General features: G+C 31.5%; 1 protein-coding gene across 1 annotated transcript in view; it reads left to right on the top strand.

Annotated features, from left to right (window-relative positions):
• The window catches only part of LOC124360670 (cyclin-dependent kinase 8), a 39,732-nt gene extending 25,113 nt beyond the window's left edge, over positions 1 to 14,619 (top strand). Inside the window, exon 10 of the mRNA XM_046814489.1 lies at positions 6,275 to 14,619. Coding sequence (XP_046670445.1) covers positions 6,275 to 6,599 — 325 coding nt within the window. The 3' untranslated portion in view covers positions 6,600 to 14,619. The remainder of the gene's footprint in view (positions 1 to 6,274) is intronic.
• The last annotated feature ends 7,631 nt before the right edge of the window (positions 14,620 to 22,250 follow it).

The following is a 22,250-nucleotide window of genomic DNA, read 5'->3' on the forward strand; positions in this document are numbered from 1 at the left end:
TAACACTATCGATATCACTTTGATCACTTCCACTTTCTAATAATAGTCTATCTAATTCAGATGATCGTAAATTTTCACCCATTTTTTTTTTTTTATTTTTTTTTTTTAAACGTTACACGCACAGGAGGCAAAGGAAAATCGAACGCCACGGGACTGTACGCCTCAGACAAACAATTTGTTCGCAAATAATAACGTTATTGACCGATAACGAGGGGAGTATTTGTTGGACAAGTCTCACAGAGATTAGATAGGAAACCAGTCCAGGAAACAGACTATAATAATCTCCGAGGCTTATAACAGCGATAAAGCGTTCAAAACAAATGAGTCATCCGTACCACGTCATCCGCGTGAGGAGTCACGTCATTGTGCTTTTGGTCCACGCCTCGCTCCGCGGTCACCCTCACGTCGTTGATCCGCAATGGGTTAATAAGCTATTTCAATTAATATTTTCCAGCTTTAGAAACTAGTGGGAGCGTAGACCAGAAAGATTAAAAAAATAAGAATTGGTCTATATTCCCACAAAAATAAGCCTGTAATAGGCTGGTAAAATAGGACATCTTTACTTTTGCCTATATTCATACCAGGGAGACCCCGCCACGCTCTGCCGATCACTAATGGGAGAAGTTGGGATTGCATCAACACTAAAGTCTACTTTGAATGTATGTACATTTTTTTAAGTTGGACTAAAGTTTTAGGGCGCCAACCCCATATATTACGGCATCCATTTAAAACTCTTAATGGGGAAACAAGTCCTAGCCGAGCCAGAGCGAATATTGAAAAATTGTAATTAGGCTATATTTGAGATTTAAATGTTTCATTTATATGGGTTAGCTCACATTAAATGTGTTTCAACAATAATATTTAAAACGTTTAAGACCTTTAGAAAGGTACCATTTGAACATAAAATTTAAGTTATAACACGTAAGAAAACCAGTTTCAAATAAAATAATCTGTATACATTTATATTGTACTACAATAGTTATTACTAAAATCAATTAATATTTAACCCATTGGGAACATGCCTTTGCCCGAGCGTCTCTTGTTGCGGTCAAGCTGAATAATCTTGCCCGAGTGGCACTCGTTGTGCTCTTTCTAGACGCTAATGATCACTTATTTGTTTGTGTTTTCCACTAGATCACAGTTTTGTGCCCTCCAGCATCCTTATGAGCGATTATTCTGTTTCGATTTGTTATGTTTGCACCACTGGAACCACAACTAATAGCTTATTTTTTTATCATTTACATTTTACCATATGCTCTCAATGTTTAGTGTTAAACTGTTATAGTTGTTGAATGAGTTTTTAGTTCTTCCGCCACCTCATGGACAAGACAATCTGCGTACTTCAGAAATTAGACAGATACTTGGACAGCGTATTAAGATATCAAGATAGACTGGACCCAAAGTGAATTATATAAATTAAATTAATGGTCATTATATCTAATGTAAAAAGTTTATTTTAATTATCATCTCAATAATAACAATTAAATGTAACAAACAGTTTTATCTCATCTCCTAGACAACTAATTCAGGAGCTTGTAATAAAATTAGTCAAAAAAGTGGGGAAAAAAAATGCAAATACCATATTTTATTGTTGTTTGTTATTATGCTAATGATTATTTGTATTTTTTTTTTTGGGGAAAGCCATCAAACACTATTTAATTTGTAGAGCATCCAAACAGACTAAAATGTCCTGAAAATGGACTAATTTATCCGTATCCAAACTCATTCTGTTAATATTTTAGTGTACACGCATGCATTTTTGCCAAAATCACGGTTAATTGGTTCCTCAATGGGTTAAGCACACTTTAATAGCTAAAAACAAACACTATTTAACCTTTGACCGCCGTGAGCCACTATAGTGGCTCGAGATGTACGGTACCTTGACCGCCATGGGCCACTATAGTGGCTCGCCGTATGGCGGTATCTTGAGCGCCGCGGGCCACTATAGTGGCTCTGTGAACTTTACCCCTTTGTCCTTATAGTGTTTTTAAACATATATATAAAATATATTTATATTAACTTTGAATTGTATTGCTCTGCTTTCATTTCAACTATAAACAAGATTTATAAATTTACTTGTTTCTATGAGTAACAAAGTGTATCTTCATCTACCGTGGAATTTTTTGAATTTTACATTACACATTTGTTTTATGCAATTTCTGTGGGAATATATTTGTAACGCTTTTAGTATATGCTCAAAATAATACGTACTTTTTAGGTTTTAAAAAACGTTATTGAGCCCAAGTTACTTATTCAGTGTGTATTTTGCACCTCTCAGAACTTAACCCTTCCAACGCGGCTAACGCCTGTAGACGCGGAAACTGCAATGCTTTAAAACGCGGATAACATCTACAAACGCAAATAAGCTTATTTTTGAAAATGCGAAGAATTAGTTTGTTAAAACTTCCGTAAGAGAGCAGGTCGATGTTCCTTTCGACTGTCGGGACTAGACAAAAACGCTTTGTCACCGTTGGTGGACGTTGTACTGTATCTACTCGAGGTTTTGAAAGCAATCGCCGCCAATTTTTGTATGGCCTGTGACGCGGCATACGACTACAGACGCGTTCGTTTCATTCAGCTTGTTCTACGTGTGTGTTTTGGTCGTATGTTCTGTTTATATTGTTAAACAAGAGTGTTTTGAATCAGTACATTGTTACTCTTAATAGTGTTTTAGTTTGTTTTTACTAACATTTAGTATAATTTTTTGTTATAATGGCTAATCCAGATGATCCAAGTTTTGACAGAATTTGTTAGTAATATTATCAACATATTTTTGTATTTATTATGTGTAATTAGTTTTTCAATTATTTGTTTTGTATTTTATACCAGTTTCACCATACAAGTCCAGTTTTATTTATTCTAAATAAATAAGGTTTATAATATAACAATATTTGTTTCTATGCCCCTTGTAGGCTATCGTATAAATAAGTTTGAGTTGAATTTCCATATTATTACATTTCTAAATCTTATACTGAACTTATTTATTTTTATGTACTAATTATACAGTAACTTCAGTTACAATTTACTTATTATAAAATAACCTGTATAAATGTAATGTAATCTGTCAAATAGTGTTGCCTATGTACATTATCTCCTGCAATGCAGTTTATCAAAATTTCAAATGTTTTTGTGCGTATAAAATTCTTCAAAAATATGTAATATTACATGTTTATTATTTATTTTCTTATAAAGGTAATACCAAGGAATATGAAACAAAAATTAGCATTGGAAAATTAAAAAAAAATTTTTTAAAAATCTTAACGTTTGACAGTTAAATTTATATTAGCGCTTTAAGGGTTAAGATTTTTTTTTAATTACTACAAGCATACATACTACTAAACAAATGTAAAAAAAAAATAAAACTGTACTAATTTATTTACATCAACTGAAAGTACATCTCCTCCCCCTTCAAAAACAAAGACCAAAACTAAAAGGCTCTAGCTCAAAATTTATGAAAATTATTTAATTTAATATGTGACCATGCAAAAACGGGTGATTTTGCCGTGGCGGTTATGGATACCGTGCGGTTGCTCAAAAACATATGGCGGGTCTAGCGAACGACTGGCGTGCGGGACGGCGGCGCACACACTAAGGGTTAAACTAATACAGTTTTTGAGTTTGTGTGAAAAAACAGTTTGTACCTAGATATTCATCTAGAGGTCAGAAACAGAAACTTAGTTATAATTATTATCCCACCTCCAAGAATGTTTTAACATTTAAAAAAAAAACAACCATATTAATACAAGGTCTGTTCAAAAAATATTACAATTATTTTTTTTTATTCAAAAAATTATTTATTTATTCATCAATCTCAATTATGTCCCCTTTCAAAGTAATCTTTATTAGATATTATTCACTGTGTGCCAACAGTTTTTTCCAATACCTTGAAGTAAAGCACTTTCAAAAAGTTGTTTTTTTATCATGTTCAGTTCCTGTTTTGATGCGATTCTGTATCTCGTCAATTGTAGCATAGCTTCATCATTTCGTGGGTCTTTTTAGTTTCGGAACAAGAAAAGGGCCCATGGGGGCAGCAGATCTGGGGAATAGGGTGGCTGCAGCATCATTAAAAAAAATTTTTTTATGGCCAAAAAAAAAAAAAAAAATCGTGCACAAAAATTCGTGCACTGTTATATGTCTGATCAGGGGGCGATATCGTGGTGTAAAAAGTCAATTTTTATTTTTCCACAAATCCATGCTTTTCCCGCAAAAATTGCGCATATACTTATTGACAGTTCTACGATGTGGCAAGGACTTTCATGCACTACGCTCCTGCAAATAAAAAAAAAAAAAAAAAAAAAAACTTAAGCAAAACTTTCACATTTGTCTGAACTTAGTGCACTTTTTTCAGGGGTCTTGGCTTCGTACGGCAGCTTTCAGTCAGTATGATTGAGCTAGGTTTCTTACGTCATAACCTTAATACCCTTGATTTGTCACCGGTTATGTCCCTTTGGATAACAAATTTGGGTCATCGCGGACAGAGTCAATAGAAATTGTAATGTGCAGTTTTTGGTCGGAATTGAGCAATTTTGTACAAATTTTCGTGCAAACACATCTCATGCTCAAATTAATGGTAAAAATCAAATGGCATGAGCCAATCGATATGTTCTGCTATCGATATGTTCAGATCGCCGATATATATATATATATATATATATCGGCATCTTCTCTAACGGTGATTCGACGATTGGCCAATACTATTTTCTCCACTTCATCAATGTTTTTGTCTATTCTTGACATTCTGTTTGTCGTTCATATCTTCTCGGCCCTCTGAGAACTTTTTGAACCACCGATAAACGTTGCTTCCTGATGTACAAAAATCAAATTTTTGGAGATCAGTCAAAATCTTTATCAATAGCCAAACAGATTACGTAAACATTACAACCCGAAGAATGTCCATGTACAATTGCAGTCAAATCGGTTAAATAGTTTACTCGTGAAAGTAAAACAAAGGCTCTTTTGCAATTATAATATTATTAGAATATACAGGGTGTCACAGAACTCTCTTCCAATATTTTCATGTATTATTTTCTGGACCAAAGGCAAACCAAGATATCGTATTAAAACTTTAAAAAATTACATAATTACTCGAATAACCGCCATTTTGTTTCTTTTCATTAGCTATTTTAAATTTGAAATGGCTTGTTTTAATAAGTTGAAATTTGGTGGTACAACTAATGAACAAATACAGTACAAAACAATTGTGAATTTAAACGGTTAATGTTTGCTGTTGGCTGAACAGTTTCAGTCCAATACTCAACAATCAATGTTCAATATCGCTACAGCCAGATTTATTGCATATCTTTTGTACTGTATCAGTAGAGTTAGCCCCACATGTCCAAATTCGATTTTGTATTTTTTAAATAAAAAACTTAGGATTTATTAGCAGCCTTATTTAAATAAATTTATTATTTTTGTAGATTATAAACATTTTTAGTTTCTTATATTTTAATCGAAAGATTCCTAAATCCTGCATTAGATAAGGATATTATGACTGCAGTTCAACAATGTAACATTATAATCAGCTAATTAAAGCGGTTAAAATTAAAGCAGCTGGTTGTCGCTCACGAAGAGTGCTTTCAAATAATGACAGTGGATATTGTTTAATACTTGGTTTTTAAAAGCACATTATCTCCCTTATTTATAACCAATTTTCTTAAAATTGATATCGTTGAATTTGTAATTAAATGTTCTAACTAAAATTTAATAGTTGTGACTTTTATATCATGTTTTTTTTCCCCCCAGATATTTATGCTTAAAAATTTTAGGAAGTCACTATTTTGAAAATAAGGCTTTACAAAAATTGAATTTATATCTGTAATTAGGCTGAGGTTAGACGAGTCGTTGCAATAGTAACAGTGCTCAGTACGAGAGGAGCTGCAGGTTTGGACATTTGGTTTATGCATTTGATCGAGTGGCCGTTGGCTACCATCCGTTGGATGATATCACTACACCACAAATCCTTTACTTTTTTGATTAAATTATTTTGTATTTGGCTGTTTCTTTCATACATATTTAAATAAGCAAATGAACATGTGATCAGAAGACCAAATACCTGAAAGACCAAATACATGTCAAGTGACTTTAATACTCATTAAATTTGTATGAAGGCAATAGCCTTTTGTGAGCAAGTACTTTTTGTTAATAAATCTTGACTTAAAATAAATTAGGTTATTGCCAATATCAATAGTAATATTTTGTTGTTGACAAGATTGCTATTTTAGTTGAAATGTTTTTAGTTAATCCATGAAATTATATTTTATGTATTATGTTTTAGTGTGTTTTCTGGTTGCACCATCCCGTACCCAAAAAGAGAATTCATCACTGACGAAGACCAGGAGGACAAATCAGACACGAACAAAGCCCGGCAGAACCAAGCCAACAATGGAGGTCAGGGTGGCCAGTCTGCAGACAGTCATGGTCACAACCACGGTCATGGTAGTAACGCCAAGCGTGTCCGTCTCACCGCTCCTCCCCACCCGAATAACGGGGCAGGCATGGTGCAGCAGCAGCCACCCGAGTTCCATCATGTGACCCAACAGGGCATGATATACACTTCGCAAGCCAACACTCAACAGGGCAACTTCAGCCAACGGTTCTAGCCAAATTAGTTTTGCCGGACTTATTATTTTGGTTTTGTATTCTGATAGATCTTATACATTATTTTATTACTGTATACAATTGATAAAGAAATAGTTACTATTTTAGACATTTCAACTTAATGACAATTTTCAACATGACTGCATTTGACTGAATACAAACCATTAAATTGTAATGCTATTTATGACCTGTAGGTTCAATTTATTGCAATAAATAAATAATCCAATATGTTGCATGAAGCCAATATACATTCAAACATGCTAAGTACATATATTTATATTATCGTAAAAATATTGATTTATTGGAAGATTTGTTTTTTTATAATGATGTAGTAAAGTAAATAATGGATATTTGTCCTTATTAATAAAACTGCCAAAAAAAGTTTTAACATAGTATAGGCTTTGTATTGGGTTTTGCAAATTATATGTCCTGATTTTATAATATGTTAAATGAATTGTATGTGACGTAAACTATGTTGCACAGAAAGTTAAACAGTTATATTATATTTCATGACTAGTCACAATATGCAGCCATCATGGCATTATTATTAAAAAAGTCTATATTTTCTGTTTGTAAATTCATGGTAATTGAAGTACAATAACACTTTGCTGTTAAGAAAATCTTTGAATGTCCAACACTAGTTTTAATGTTGAAGCTTAATATCGCTTATTAAATAGTACAGAAACTATACACTCTATGAGTGTTTGGACAGTAACATATTGTGTTGATTGGTTGGCCATTTACAAAGATATTTAATGTATTATCTTTAAACAAGATGTTATTATTACCATTCAACCCTGTGTTATAATATTGTATATATCTCTTCCTATTGATCCGACTGACATATCATAAATTATATGCATAATTTAGTGTTTTATTCCTCATTTTCTACATAACAGTAATAAAATGTAAAAGTTTTTCTTACCATGTTGCATAGTAGTGACATGAATAGTAAAATAGTACTTTAAAACACTATGGTAATGAGATCAGAACACTGAAATGTAGACAGTTCCCCTTTAAGGATGTAATGATTGTAATGTAAGGATTGTAATGATTACAATGATATTTTTGCAAGAAAATCATTTCTTAATTGTTTTATTTGGAAAAAGGAAAGGACATTTCATTATCAAAAAAATAGGTCATGACGGTTTTTTGTAGTAGTTTTTAGGCCTATTTTGGTTTCACTTTACACTTTTTAATGATAACAATAAATTGGCATAATATTAGTTATTAACACTTTCAGTGCCAGTCATTTTTTTAATGTTAATCAATAGTGCCTAACGTATTTTTGCAAGTGCTATCCAAAAGTACCTTACCATTTTTAGCAATTTGCATATTGTTATTATAAAATTTCATAACTTTATTATTTATTGGTAATTGTTATATTTGTTTTGTTTTTTGTTGTGTTGTACAAAAATGTGTATATTAAAACTAAATACACTCAAAACTACAAGAAAAACAAAAAATAACAATAAAATGTAAAAAAATGTTTTTTGCTTTTCTAATTTTTAGGTTTGACACTGAAATAAGAACCCCAAACAATTCTCACACTCAATAAAGTCAACCACACTAAAGAACACTTTATTATAAACATAATCACTAATTTTTATCAAATTAACACCAAAATAAACATACTATAGCATTTTTTTAATGGTCACTTCTTTTATGAGGACCTAAAATGCATATCTTGAATAACTATAACACTGTAGGATAGAACAAAAGAAGAATAGGCCTATGATGATTTAATCTGTTTATATATATTTACAGAATAAAATAAATATAAGTTACAAAGTTGTCATTTAGGTACTCTTCCTCCACTACTAATCTAAAGTATTTTCATTCAATGGAGACCTTTAACAATTCATAATACTTCACTACACACCTAAACTAGACATATACACTATTTTTTTGTTATATTATACTTATAAAAAACGTAAACGTAACCACAACATTCTAACAGAGCATTCTCTGAAACAGCTAACTGACAAGTACGAAAACAAAGTGTCTCAGCTGCAACATCATTGTCGACTGGCCAACTTCATCATAAACTTTTGTTATTGTTACTGATAGATCAGCTGTGTTTGTACCCTATATATCATACGTAACAGAAAGTATGTTTCTTTTAATGCAAATTGATATAAAATACACATAAAAATATTATGTATTATATTCTTAATATATTTTCTTAAAAACATCCGGTTTACGGGACATTGGCAATTTATGCACGTTTTTACAACGTTCGGTTACCCGAATGACGGCACTTTATGCATATTTTTAAAATTTCCAGTAACGCGGACATTGGCACTGAAAGGGTTAATTTACGATTTATCATGCGCACATAGTACATATACAAGTATTATAATATCTTTAAGATTTAACTGAAATAACTGTACTATTGATGATGAATTATTAAATTTGGCAATTTTTCTCCCAAGCTGAATTTTTTTCTAATTTTATTTATTTTGAACTACAGTATTTTTGTTCAATATTGATGCTTATTGATAACATTATTAAATTTTTGGTACATACAAGATCTATTCAGAAAGTAAGGAATGTTTTGGAATAAAAAAAACCAAGTACAAGAAAAACATATTATTTTATACATATGAAAGAAGGACTAAAATACTACTCTTCTACATAATCACCATATAATTCAGGCACATATCATAGCGGTAGTCAAGCTTTGAAATTCTTGTGTCATAGAATTCTGCCACCAGTTATCTCCGTCACTCAGTTACGTGTACCTGGAGCTCCCCATTGTTGTCAAAACACTGTGTTGCTAGCCAGTTTTTCTTTTGTTGAGAACAAGTGAAAATAATTTTGAGCAAGATCAGTATTATAGGGGATATGAGAAAAACCTCCCAGTTGAACGAGTTCAAGAGTTCTTGAGCACGGTTTGCTGTGTGAGGTCATGCGTTATCATGCAAAAGCAAAATTTTGGATGACAATTTTCTTTGGCGCAATTTAAAATAATAAAGCTGTGAAACTTGTGACAGACATAGAGAAAGTTTAGTTTTAAATTGTAAAACAGCAGTTTTCATTAATCTTTTTGTCAACTTTGGCGACCAGATCGTAAGTTACAATTCTCAGACGTCCACTATTCTTTTGATCTTGAAAGTTTGTTCTGCCATTTTAAAACTGAAAGAACACTTTCTGACAAAACTTTCAGTCATTACGTTGTTTCCATACACTTCACACAGTTCCCAATGAATGTTTTTTGCCAACAAATAACTAATCACAGACCACACTTCACAACTGGCAGGATTTTCGATTGCAGCACACATTTCAAATTTGAATATAAAAAAAGGGCAGTGTGAAGATGTTCCAGTTCTTATGGCTGGACGCTGACTGAGGTGCCGAGCACGAGCACACCAATATATATGCGGTTGGCGGGCGATATCAGGTGGAAAAATTCCTTACTTTCTGAATAGTAGAGCTGTTATTTTGAAAGATAGTTTATTAATCATAAAGTATGTAAGGTATAATTCTGTTTTATAATAACTGTAATTTTAAAAGTATGTAATTTTTAAGTTTTCCATACCAGAAAAATTTGTAGTATTAAAATTTAATCTAATAAGTTATTTTGAAATCTTTTATGAACATAAAGAAATATGCTTAATATGCCATTGTTGAGCATAAAATGAGTTTTTACTCATTTAATTCATTCAACACATAGAAATTAGAGTGCCTATAAACTCGCTCTCTCACATTGAAGATTTTATAAAAGCTCTCATTAAACACTACGGGAGCCCACCCATTCCTGTGCAGAAAACTAAACCTATTGACCTACCCTTTACTCTAGTATCTCGACATTTGCGGTTAGTGATATGCTGCTTCTACAATTCATTGAGTTGCCTAGATATAAATGAACATCGGTTTTAGCTCTATTCCATTTAGGTTATACTTTTACATTTAGTATACACTAACCAATGGGGAATGCTCCTTTGGGGGTAACTGAGGTTCATTTTTAGGTAGGTTCCATATAAATCTGACTATTGCAATCATTGGGCACACTAGCTTTTTACTCTGGTCCTAAGAGATTATAAATCCTAAATATACTACAGTTACCTCTCAATTATCTGTAGTAATCAACGGCAAGCCTTCCACAGTTAAATCAAAAACACGGTTAAAACAAAGGAAGCCAATAACAATGTTAACCTATTAATTAATTGTTGTATAAAATGGTTTTATACTAAACTTACTTAATAAGAGTATTTTGTGATCCATTTATATTGTCTATTTAGTTGAGAGTAAAACAAGTTACTCAATTTAATACTTACGGAAATTAATAAGCAATTTTAAAAATATTTACAATTTAACAGATGAGTTATGATTACTTTTAACTCAGAAGAAATTGATAATTGTTTTGTGTGTTTTTGCAGCAACTTCTTTCCTTATTATTGTCAAACGTAACTTCCGCTAAACCAGTTTGTCACAAAGCAAACTTTCTTCCTCCCCTCCAAATACCTGTAATCTAGCAAACACTCAATGTGATTTATTGCTGCTCTGTGCACGACCTAGGGCTTGCCCGGCAAACCCTCCTCACACACTTACCCGTCACTTTCACTATCATCAATTCCCTGTGTACGTCTCCCAATTTCATCATCTGTAAAATTTTCAAAGGCTGGCAAGACTTTTAGTATTTAACCATTCAGTGACATTTGCCTCATCAACATTCTCTCCATCTTTAGCTATCTGAGTCAAAGATGCTGAGGATGTTACTTCATCATTATCAAAGCCAGCAAATCCATCCTCCTCAGAAATATATGGGAATATTTTTTTTCTATGATTTTGTCAATGTGGAAGCTTTTACTTTGTTTCAAGTGGCGGCAGAATCATATATGGTACGTACCTAAGAGGAAAAAATAATTTAAAATCTTTTCCCTCATTAATGAATTTTATAAACATCCTTGAGTGGTAATTCCGCTTAACACTTGCAATTACACCTTGGTCCACAAGCTGAATCATTGCTGTGACTTTTGGGGGTAAATATTTCACCAAATTTTTCATCTAACACCAAAACAGCTTTAAATTCTTTTGTTTTCAGAAAGTCATGAACTTGTGGACAGATTTGTTATCCAACCATACCTGCAAAATAAAATTTTTCATCCACCCCTTTTTTGGTCATAATAATGTACAGGCATGTTTGTCGCCCTTGTACCTTTAACTAATCTTGGTTTTTTAGCTTTTCCAATGATAAGCCTTAATTTATGTGTCCTGGTAGCATTCTCAGGTAAGTGTTTTTGTAGGTAAACATTTCCAGTAAATCTGAATTTGTATACATTATAAATTTGTTCTAGTAATAGATTTTAATCCTAAACAAATTTATTAAACTCTATTGAGGTTGATTCTGCTGCAGCCTGATCCCCACTAAATTTTTACCCCTGTATGTCATCAATATAACAGAAATACAGGCCCAGTGGCTTATATTCATCCATATAAGTCTAGTGCACTGAAAAATAATTCTATTTTTCCGCACATATTGGTCCATTAATTCGATGATCGAGAACATGTTGATTAAACCATTCAATCATGGCTTTGTCTAGATCATCATATTATGTTGATTTTTTCATAGTTCTGCTTTTCGTGGCGGCAGAATCACATGTACATGCAAATTTTAAAAGATTATCTTTTTTCTTTTTAAGTCTTGAACAATTTTTTTCACTGATCCCGTATTCTTAAGCTAGTATTGTTGCAATTCTACCCACTTCTACCTTTTCTAATTTCTAAACGATTTTAAGTTTTTGTTGTATAAAAAAAACCACATGTTTTCTCTTTTTTCCATTATAATAATGTATAATTTATATACCTGTACGAATACATTTTCAAAGAAAACCAACAAAAAGATAATAATATGCACTGTATTTACTGATCACTGATTTAGTTCATTCTCCCATAAAAGATTAACAACAACAAGTTTTTCGACAATTTAATTTGAACAATGGATGGGTTGAAGGAAAATCAAAAGGTTGTCTATAATAACCATAATCAAGACTTTTGCTACTAGTGAACTGGCAGACAGATACAGCGGTTGCCGGGTCATGCAGGGTACATGTGTCTGTCTGTGTGTTGTTACTTTTAAACATTATCTCTCCTCTTTATCTACAAATGCTGCACAGTGGTTCTTTTTGTAATATTTAGAATTAGTATTATTAAAACACAATTTAAATAAGATCATTATAATCATATTGGAAAAAATATATACACAATTGTTTTTAATTTGCATTGACTGTACAATTAATTTTTTACTGTCACAGAATTTTTTTACCCCAATTAATCCGCAACACGGTTGATTTGCTCCTGGAAAATCGGGAGTTGATTGTACTATACAAATTTGCACAGCCTATGATTGTTATGCTATATAAGTGAAATCTTCTACCCAGGAGGGTTCACTTCTGGCTGGTTTATACCTTCCAGTTGAACCCACACAGCAAAAACAGATGTGTCACTTAAATCTGGGCAACCTTATGAATGTCTAGGAGCGGCACATCACTAACCACAGTATTGAGATTCTGGGGTGCAAGGATATTTCAATAGGTCTAGTCTACTGTGTGAGATGACTGTTGGAGTTGGTGGGGTTCATCCCTTAAGAGTAAAAGGTTCTTGCCTGCCTAGATGTGTGCCACCCCCTGCTTGCTTTGACTGGAGAGGCTGGTTCAGAGCAGGCTTCCCCTTCTTCTGAAAGGACATGACAGATTAATGCCCTAAATTCTTCCTCATGGATCTCGACAGGAGGTGGTCCCTACCCCCAACCTTATCCATCCAAAATATCCTGTCATCCAGAAGCAGCGCTAAGGTCCTTAATAGGGCTATTTCTAAGCTTCTTGTCCTAAGAGAACAAAAATGAAAATTAAAATTTTATTTTTATAACATCATGATATTCTTTAGACATTTTCAAGATTAATTACCTATTTTTGGATAATAACCTGAAATTAGCATTAATATTCCAGAAGTTTTGGGGCCTATGGAGTGTGGATGTCTATTAAATTTAGATGTTACCCCCAGGGAACATGAAAACCAGGGACATAATAAGCATGAGATGCAAGGATGACTAAACTCACTTGCCAAAGGATGGCCTGTTGTTCTACATCAATTGCTTTAACTTTTAGCACATTAAAAAAAAATATTTATCCTACTTTTTGGGCTCTTGGATGTATCACTGGTCTACCAATAACAGTTAAAACTCTTTTTTGTAGCCTATATTGTAGAGCATCCAAACTATAAATTGTAGTAATAATTGGAGAAGCTTACTAAAATTAATTGTGTGACATTGTAGTCAAGTGTAATTTATTAACTAACAATATTTCTATAAAGTAATTTTATTGTTTCTGGTTTGGGTTTTGTTTGTTGTGATTTTAATAATGTGTTCAAAGTGCTTATTTTATTTAAAACATTTGTTATATTACTATCTTAATTGATTACAATAAGTTGTAACAGGACATATTAATCTGTATTCTCTAATTGCATAAATGTATATTAGTACATTGTAAATGAAGAAATAAAATCTCAAAATTGTTTACTTAAGTTTATATAAAAAATACTCCTTACGGATTTTTACTTCTAAAGTAGCAAAACCTATAATACAATACAACATTTCTTTTTAATAATATATTATTTAGTGTAATATTGTCACCAATGTAAAATGGTGGAACCAGTTGCACTGTTTGAAATAGATGTTACTGAGAAACTGATTTAAACTGTGATATAGTACTGTAGTATAATGCTAGGATTTTAAAGTCAATCATTTAATGCTGTTAACATTTAACATGTACAAAACATATAAAAATGTAAATATTATTTATATCATCTTTCTATGTACAAATGTTTTACCATCAAAATGTCATATTTAATTTAACATTTTTTTAAGTTTTCAGAAATTTTCTTAAATTGGCATAATTCTTATTCATACTAGGGTTATAATAATTTTAAAAAAATATCTAGAATTAGGTTTTGTTTTTTGAATTATTTGTTATATACACCATTGCATGTATTTTGGTTATGCATTAAAAATTTTTTCATTGCTGTTGTTTATATTTATCAAATCCTGTAACTCCCCTTATATGATATAATATATTCTTGTGTGTTGCAATGTAAAGCAACACAATACATTAACCCATTGGCCTTGTATCATGGAACGGTTCCGTGACAGCTAGTCTGGGCCCAAAATTTATATCACGGAACCGTTCCGTGACAAGTACAGTGCCATCTAAATAAATTTTTTTTAAACTCCTTTTTCAACCAAAATTTAGTATACATTAGACTAATATTGTTGTAACACATAAGAAAAACTGCAATACTACAGTTAATTGAAATTTAAATGAATAAGTTACTATAAGAATATTAGTGTACTACAAGAGAAAAAAATCAATATTCTTGGAATTTTCAGTATTTAGAAAAACATTTATTCTGACAAACTGCATATATAAAATTATATATATATATATATATATATATATATATATATATATATATATATATATATATACACATATTCTAGTATTGCTAGGTAGAGAAATACATTTCAAATAAAATAAAAGCAACAATGGGGTATTTTATTTTATATTATTTGAGTAAAAAAAAATTAAAAACAAAAAAAATCAAAAACTTTTTTAGTTTGTACAACATTATTATTTTTAAATTATGGCCAAATATATCACTATCTATTTATTATTAAAGCCCATTTCATGTTAATCCAAAAAGATATAAAATATAACCAAATAACTTGAAAAATAAATTTTTTATAAACATATAACAAAACTCTTACATTTTTAGCATTTTTAATAGGATAACTCCAGTTGAGCTGATAGTAAAAATATGTATAAGCCAATGGGCTCCAGCTCACCCTTCCATTAAAACAACACAGTTTTTTGCCAAAAACAACATGGCTACCAATCCACGTCCTGCCTATTCGCCAGATTTAGCCCCTTGTGACTTTTCTCTCTTTCCAGATACGAAAATGCATATGAAAGATCATTTTGACAGTGATACGTATGAAAAGAATGCTGGAAGTTCTTGACAGCTTGCGAAAAAAGCTGTTTTTTAATACTTTCAGTCGTACAAAAAAAGCTGGGTTCATTGTATCAACTTAAATGGAGCTTATTTCAAAGGGGATAACAGCCAGTAATAGCGTAGGGAAGAAAACAAAAATTAGCAGACCTAGTCCTGAACTTTCTGATACCACCTCATATGTTTGTGGATTAGGAAAAGAGTATGTTCATCAACACTGAGTATCTAAAGTTTTACTAAGATATTAAATAAAATAGAATCAGAATCATCTTTATTTATAATCTTAACCCGTATGCTCTGCTTTTTTTGTTTGTTTTTTTTTATAATGAAGACGGCACAAAAACTTCTGTCCTGTACAATTTTCTCATTCTGCTTGTATTTAACTGCATACAAGTTGACCACTCAACTCTGCAGTCCAGTGCAACTGGTCAAAACTAAAATTCTGGATTCTCTCTCTTGTTCAGTAGTGCTGCACAACTGCGAAGTTATTAAGTTATTTTCATGAATTTGACTCAGTGTTTCATACATGTACACACAAGGGACAGTGAGGATCTTCATCTTCTTAAAAGTTTCTTTCCAAGAACTTCTTCTGGGTGAAAATTACATTATTCTTTTAATCTTTTTTGGGATATTTAAAGCTATTTCTGCTAGTTCTACAGAGCTCCATAATATAATGCCATATTCCATAATTGAGTAAAAATAGTCATTGTATAGAATCATTTTTGTTTTTCAACTTGTGATGTGTGTAACACAATCCATATTAAAATAAATAGTATTGAGTTTTTTTTACGTAAGCTTTGTATTTGTCCTGTATGTCATGTTCATCAAAACAAACTCCTAATAATTTTACACCTTGCAGCTATTTATTTGTTTATTATATATGGTAATTGTAAATATTTCTTCTCAATGCTGTCTGTTTTTAAAGTGAACGTTTGTGTTTGTTTTCAATATTGAGAACCATTCCATTAACTTTAAACTACTTTTTTTAATTTAAGTAACGTTTGTTCTACTAATAATTTCATCAAATATAAGTTTTTTTCCTTGATTATGGCTGTGTTGTCATCAGCATATAAAACTAAATTCGTCTTTATGTCTTGTGATAGAGCATTTTTATACAATGTAAGCAGTAATGGTCCTAAAATTGATCCTTCCAGCACTATGTTTTCATAATGATACTTTTTATGCTCTGTATAAAAGTAATTTTTTGTCAAAGCAATTTAAAAATGTGGCCTCCACTCCATATATTTCCAATTTTTTCATTACGATCTCATGATCTACAATCAAATCCTTGGATAAATCACAGCACACTACCAATGTAGACGGCGATACATCTAAAGCATTATAAACTTCCTCTCTACAAGGTTGATAAGTGTAGTGTCAGTTGAGTAATTTTTTTCTAAATCATGTTGACATTCAGTAATCAAACTATTTTTTTCAGTATTTGTGTAATTGATGGTTTCTACTTTCTCTTTCTCATATAGCTTGGAAAACACTGGTAAAAATGATACTGAACTATAGTTTTTGACTTGAGTTTTCTCACCTTTTTTATAAATGTGTTTCACTATTGAATATTTAAGCTTGACTGGAAAAACACCTGTTCCTAATGATTAATTAATTTTAATAAAATTTTTTATTGGTTATGATATTCCCTAGTCTCTTACAATTATTGAGGGAATTTCATCCCAGCCAGTAGACCACTTGTTAAATAAAGCTAATGTTAATTTGTAAATTTCTTTTGTTCGTTTGTGGAGCTTTCTCTTATTTCTACTTGAAATTTGTAACTCTTTTATTATTAACTTTGCCCATGTTCCCTCTAATTTTGACAGATTTAAGTGGAAAAGAATAATTAAAGATGAAAGGGAAATCTCTTAAGAAATGATAATAGTTTTCATTCACAATTTTGCACTGCTGAATTCCCATTCTGTATTTATAACATTAATGACAAAGTCATATCTAGCTTTAGTATATATTCTCTGAATAACATACTGATACCTATTTCTATTTTCAAATACGGGCAAAGCTGTTATGATAGCATTGTGGTCAGAGAGGCCAACATCATTCTGTAACTACAAAATTATCAAGAATCAAGATCTTTATTAGTCTTCGAACACAGTAAACATATGCAATTGACTTCGTCAAAATACTTATCAGTAATAATCACAGTTATTTTGTACAACCACTCTAAAGTTTAAAATATTAGTAAAATAGAAGATTTAACAAGGATAATAAATATTAAATAATTAATAACAAGAACATTACAAAATAACAATAACAAGAGAATAAAAAACAACGAAAGAATGAAACGTGTCTAAAAATTTATATCACTAGTATCACAGGCAAAGTATTCATTGACACAATAAAATGCTTTTTCTTTTAACCAGCTATTAATTACAGACAAACCTATTAGTACTTACTAACCAAGCTCCTTCTGGCAATTTATTAAAAAGTTTTATTTCCATAAAAATGTGACTTTTCTTAGTTTTTTCTAGTCTAATTGGTGGTAAGTCAAGCTTACATAAGTTTCTTGTATTATAATCGTGAGTATGTCGTGAAATTCCTTTAAAATAGGCAAACATGTCTCTCTGTCTGGTACCCTTTTAATTATTCTAATAGCTTTCTTCTGCCATATAAAAGCTTTATTAGATACTCCACTGTTACCCCATAAATTGATACTGTATATCAAATGTGTGTGAAAAAAGTATAATAAGATATAATGAGCATTTCGTTACTAACACAGAACTTAAGCTTACGAAGTAAAAATACAACTCTAGCTAACTTTTTACAAACATTTTGTACATGGCAATCCCAATTTAACTTACTATCTAAATAAATACCAAGCAGTTTAACAGTTTTAAAATTTTCAAACATATTATTCATTGTAAAACAAGTATTTTCAGTTTTATTTTTATTACTACTAAAAAGTTAGCTTGAAATCACTTAACCGTCATTTTTAACATTGCATCTTGCTCTAATAAAAGATTTTCAATAACATTATTACTATGTAAAAGTGTGGTGTCGTCAGCAAAAAGGACAGATTTACATGGAACATTACAGGAAAAGTCATTGACTGCTATAGTAATAAGAAATGGGCCAAGTACTGAGCCTTGAGGCACTCAATTTTTAATTTCATTTAAGTTAGACTTATCATCACCTTGAACAACCATTTGTATCCTACAGCTAAGATATGATTATAAAAGATTCAGTTCAATTCCTGTAATACCTTAATGAGTCAGTTTATCCAAGATCAAACTATGTGAAATACAATCAAAAGCCTTGGACAAATCAATTAAAGTTACAGACTGTACAGCTTTATTTTCAAAACTCAAGATTATGAAATTAATGACAGATTCAACTACCATTACAGTGCTACAACCAGGCATGAAACCAAACTGTTCATTACACAAAAGATAATTAAGCGAGAAATAATCATACAGTTGCTCCTTAATACAATACTCGAAGATTTTACCAATGATGGGTACCAAAGATATGGGGCGGTAGCTAGATGGATCTAACTTGTCTACCTTCTTATATATAGGAATTATTTTTACCAGCTTGAGAGCATTTGGAAAAACGCCTTGTTCTAACATCTTATTATATAAATATACTAGAGGATCTATAATAACAAAAATGATTTTTTAACAAAAAAATTAGAAAACCCATAAAAATCTTCACTCCGGGATGAAGTAAGTTTAGATATACACAGTTTAACGTTCTGTTTTACAATTTTTCTCCATGCAAATTTTTCTCTTCAAAAACACCTATCACGAAAATTATTTTACGGTTGTAAAGCCTCACCATTATTTTAAATAATAATCTTATTGAGCTCATCTGACACACCCACAAAATGGTCATTACACTTTTGCGAATTTATATTAGATTGCTGACACAGGGTCAAACTCTCTACAGTCGGGGCCACCAAATTAGGCGGGTGGGTGAAATTGCGCCGTTGCCAGATTGGGCAAACATCGTGAAATAGAATAATCCCTGAATTGTATCCATTCTAGAGCTTGATGTTGTTTGCTTTCTCCTGAGATTTTGGTGACATCTTACAAGTTACAAAGATGAAAATCGTATTATTGGCTTCAGGAGAGACAGCTGATGATAACAGTATATAATTTTTGTATGTAAATACAAAAATGTAATTTTGAAATACTAAATACCTACAAACCAATTTTAATTCATTAACATGGTGTATTAAACATTTCAGTAAGCGAGGAAGTTTTTTATTTTTTGGTTAGGAACATTTTTAATGTGGCAAAGTTTTAGACAAAGGTATAAACTTTATTTTTTGTTCCAAACAAATTTTTCTCAGTTTACTAACTTCGCTGGGAAATGCGTGCAAACCTAAATTATTGAAATCAAACACGCAGAGCGATGCGTGCGCCGTGCGTATACACACAGTTTCTATACAACTATTTTTTTTAATAGCAATACTTTACTTTCTATTATTTTTATCATTACTCAACTATAGTACTATGTATTGTAACCATAGCGAAAATTAAATAAATATTTTAAGTTTAATAAAATTAACCATGCTTAAAACAATCTGTTTTGCCTTCCTTAGCAAAATTATTTTAAATATAAACATTTTAAACACGTGTATTAATAGAAATAATAAAGAAACATTTTTAAGTAATTATTATTAAACAAGTGACATTGTTAGTACATACTATTACATAATCACAGTGAAACTATGTCAGTCCATGGTTGATTTGATCACTTGGTGGTTCCGAGTTACTTGCTTTTAATCACGGTCACTGTCGCTGTTTTCACTGTCTGATGAGTCGTCACTAAGGTTTATAATAAATGGTTCCATTATGTGTTCAATTAACTTAACACATCATTGTTAATTGTTCCAAGAACACCAGGATCAGCTAAACCTTTCAGAAAGTTCAGTACATTAACTAGAACACATTTAGTTTGACTATTTAAATCACTTTTTTAATACCCTCTAATCGTCTCCTTTTCACAGGTTTTTTTTTTCATTTTCACGTGAACTACCAGCTTCCTCCATTTTCATTTTTTAGTTAAAATCACTAACTAGTCAGACAGTACAATACGACTGGCACTGGCACTGGCAGGGTGGCGTGTGGAAGCTGCAGCGTTGGCGCGACGCTTGGACTAGGCAACACTGTGTGCACAGTGTTGCCAAATTGTGCCTGAGAGCGACCGATTCTCGACCTTCCTCCGCTTCACCGGTCCCATACGTGGCAGCAGCGCAAATCCACCCACCCGCCTTATTTGGTGGCCGTGACTGTAAATTAGTTTTTATAACACTTCATGTAGCTTTACACTTATTTTTGGAATTTTTTATTAAATTATCATTTGTAGGTTTTTTTAACTTTGTCTATTTTATATCTGTATCTTTACTTAGCATGGATATAATCTTTTTTGTACAAGGCTTTTTTCTACATTTACACAGTTCTTAAACTTATCATATATAACCATTAAAATATCTCTCATTTGCTTTAGTTCTGGGGTAAACCAGTTTATTTTATTTCCAGATTTGGTTGATACTCTTTTTACAAGTTTAGTAGCACAATGTTACTTAAAAGTATCTGTTAAATACTCTATAAATAAAGTAAATGCATCATCTATATTTGAGAATTGTGTTAAATAATTCCAATCAGTTAAAAATAATTCATCCTTAAAATTATTAACATTATCTAACCTTAGGTTTCTAGCAGTACTAAAGTAAACATTTTCATTCTTGACACCACTATTGTCAATAAATTTTGCCGAAACTCCAGCATGGTCTGATAAGTTTGGCTGATATATAATACAATCCCTGTTCTCCACTCCATGGTTAGTGATTACATTATCCAGACACACACTCTTTCGAGTCAGATGTGAATTGAGACAAAATAAATCATGAGACTTCAATAAATTTTGAAAACTTTCGGCTTGCTGAGTATTTTTATTGATATCCATATTAAAATTGCCACAGATTATTAGTTTATCCTTATGTTTATTTTTTGCAAATTTAATAAAATGTTCAAGTTGATAAATGATAAAACATACATCAGAGTCAGGCGTACGATAGATGCTAGCAATAACAGTACTATTATTGATCATAGCTGCAGTAATTTCAAATACTTTCTCAATACAAAAACTATTTACATTTAAACTTTTAAATTCAATACCATCCTTCACAAATATACAAGAACCCCCTCTAGTTAGGGCAGGACATCTACAATAAATGTCGGCTATTTTGTAACCAGTAGGAACATATAATTAACTTTCATCTTAGTGCAACCAATGTTCATTTAAGGTTATGACATCACAATTTAACTTATCTAATGTTAGTTCTAAAGGTAAAATTTTACTTCTCAAGGACTGAATGTTGAGATGAAACACTTTCAGGAGCCTGAAGTCGTCTGTGATGACTGATGGTGGTTTGCCACAGTCGTTGTCAGCTGATCACTTCCCGCAGGTGTAGCTACACTTGCAGGTTGACTGTCACCAACATCCAGTGCTTCGCAGATCCTCTCCGCCAGCCACCGTTTACCATTCAGATTGAAATGCATTCCATGAGCAGTATGCAAATGTCGTTTCGCACTACTGGATTCCACAAAGATCACATTTGAGTAGTCCTTGCTCATGATTTTTAGAGCAGTATTTGTTTTTCTTATCTCAACATTAATTAC

The sequence above is a fragment of the Homalodisca vitripennis genome, chromosome 4, assembly GCF_021130785.1.
Source record: "Homalodisca vitripennis isolate AUS2020 chromosome 4, UT_GWSS_2.1, whole genome shotgun sequence".
Classification (NCBI taxonomy): Eukaryota; Metazoa; Arthropoda; class Insecta; order Hemiptera; family Cicadellidae; genus Homalodisca; species Homalodisca vitripennis.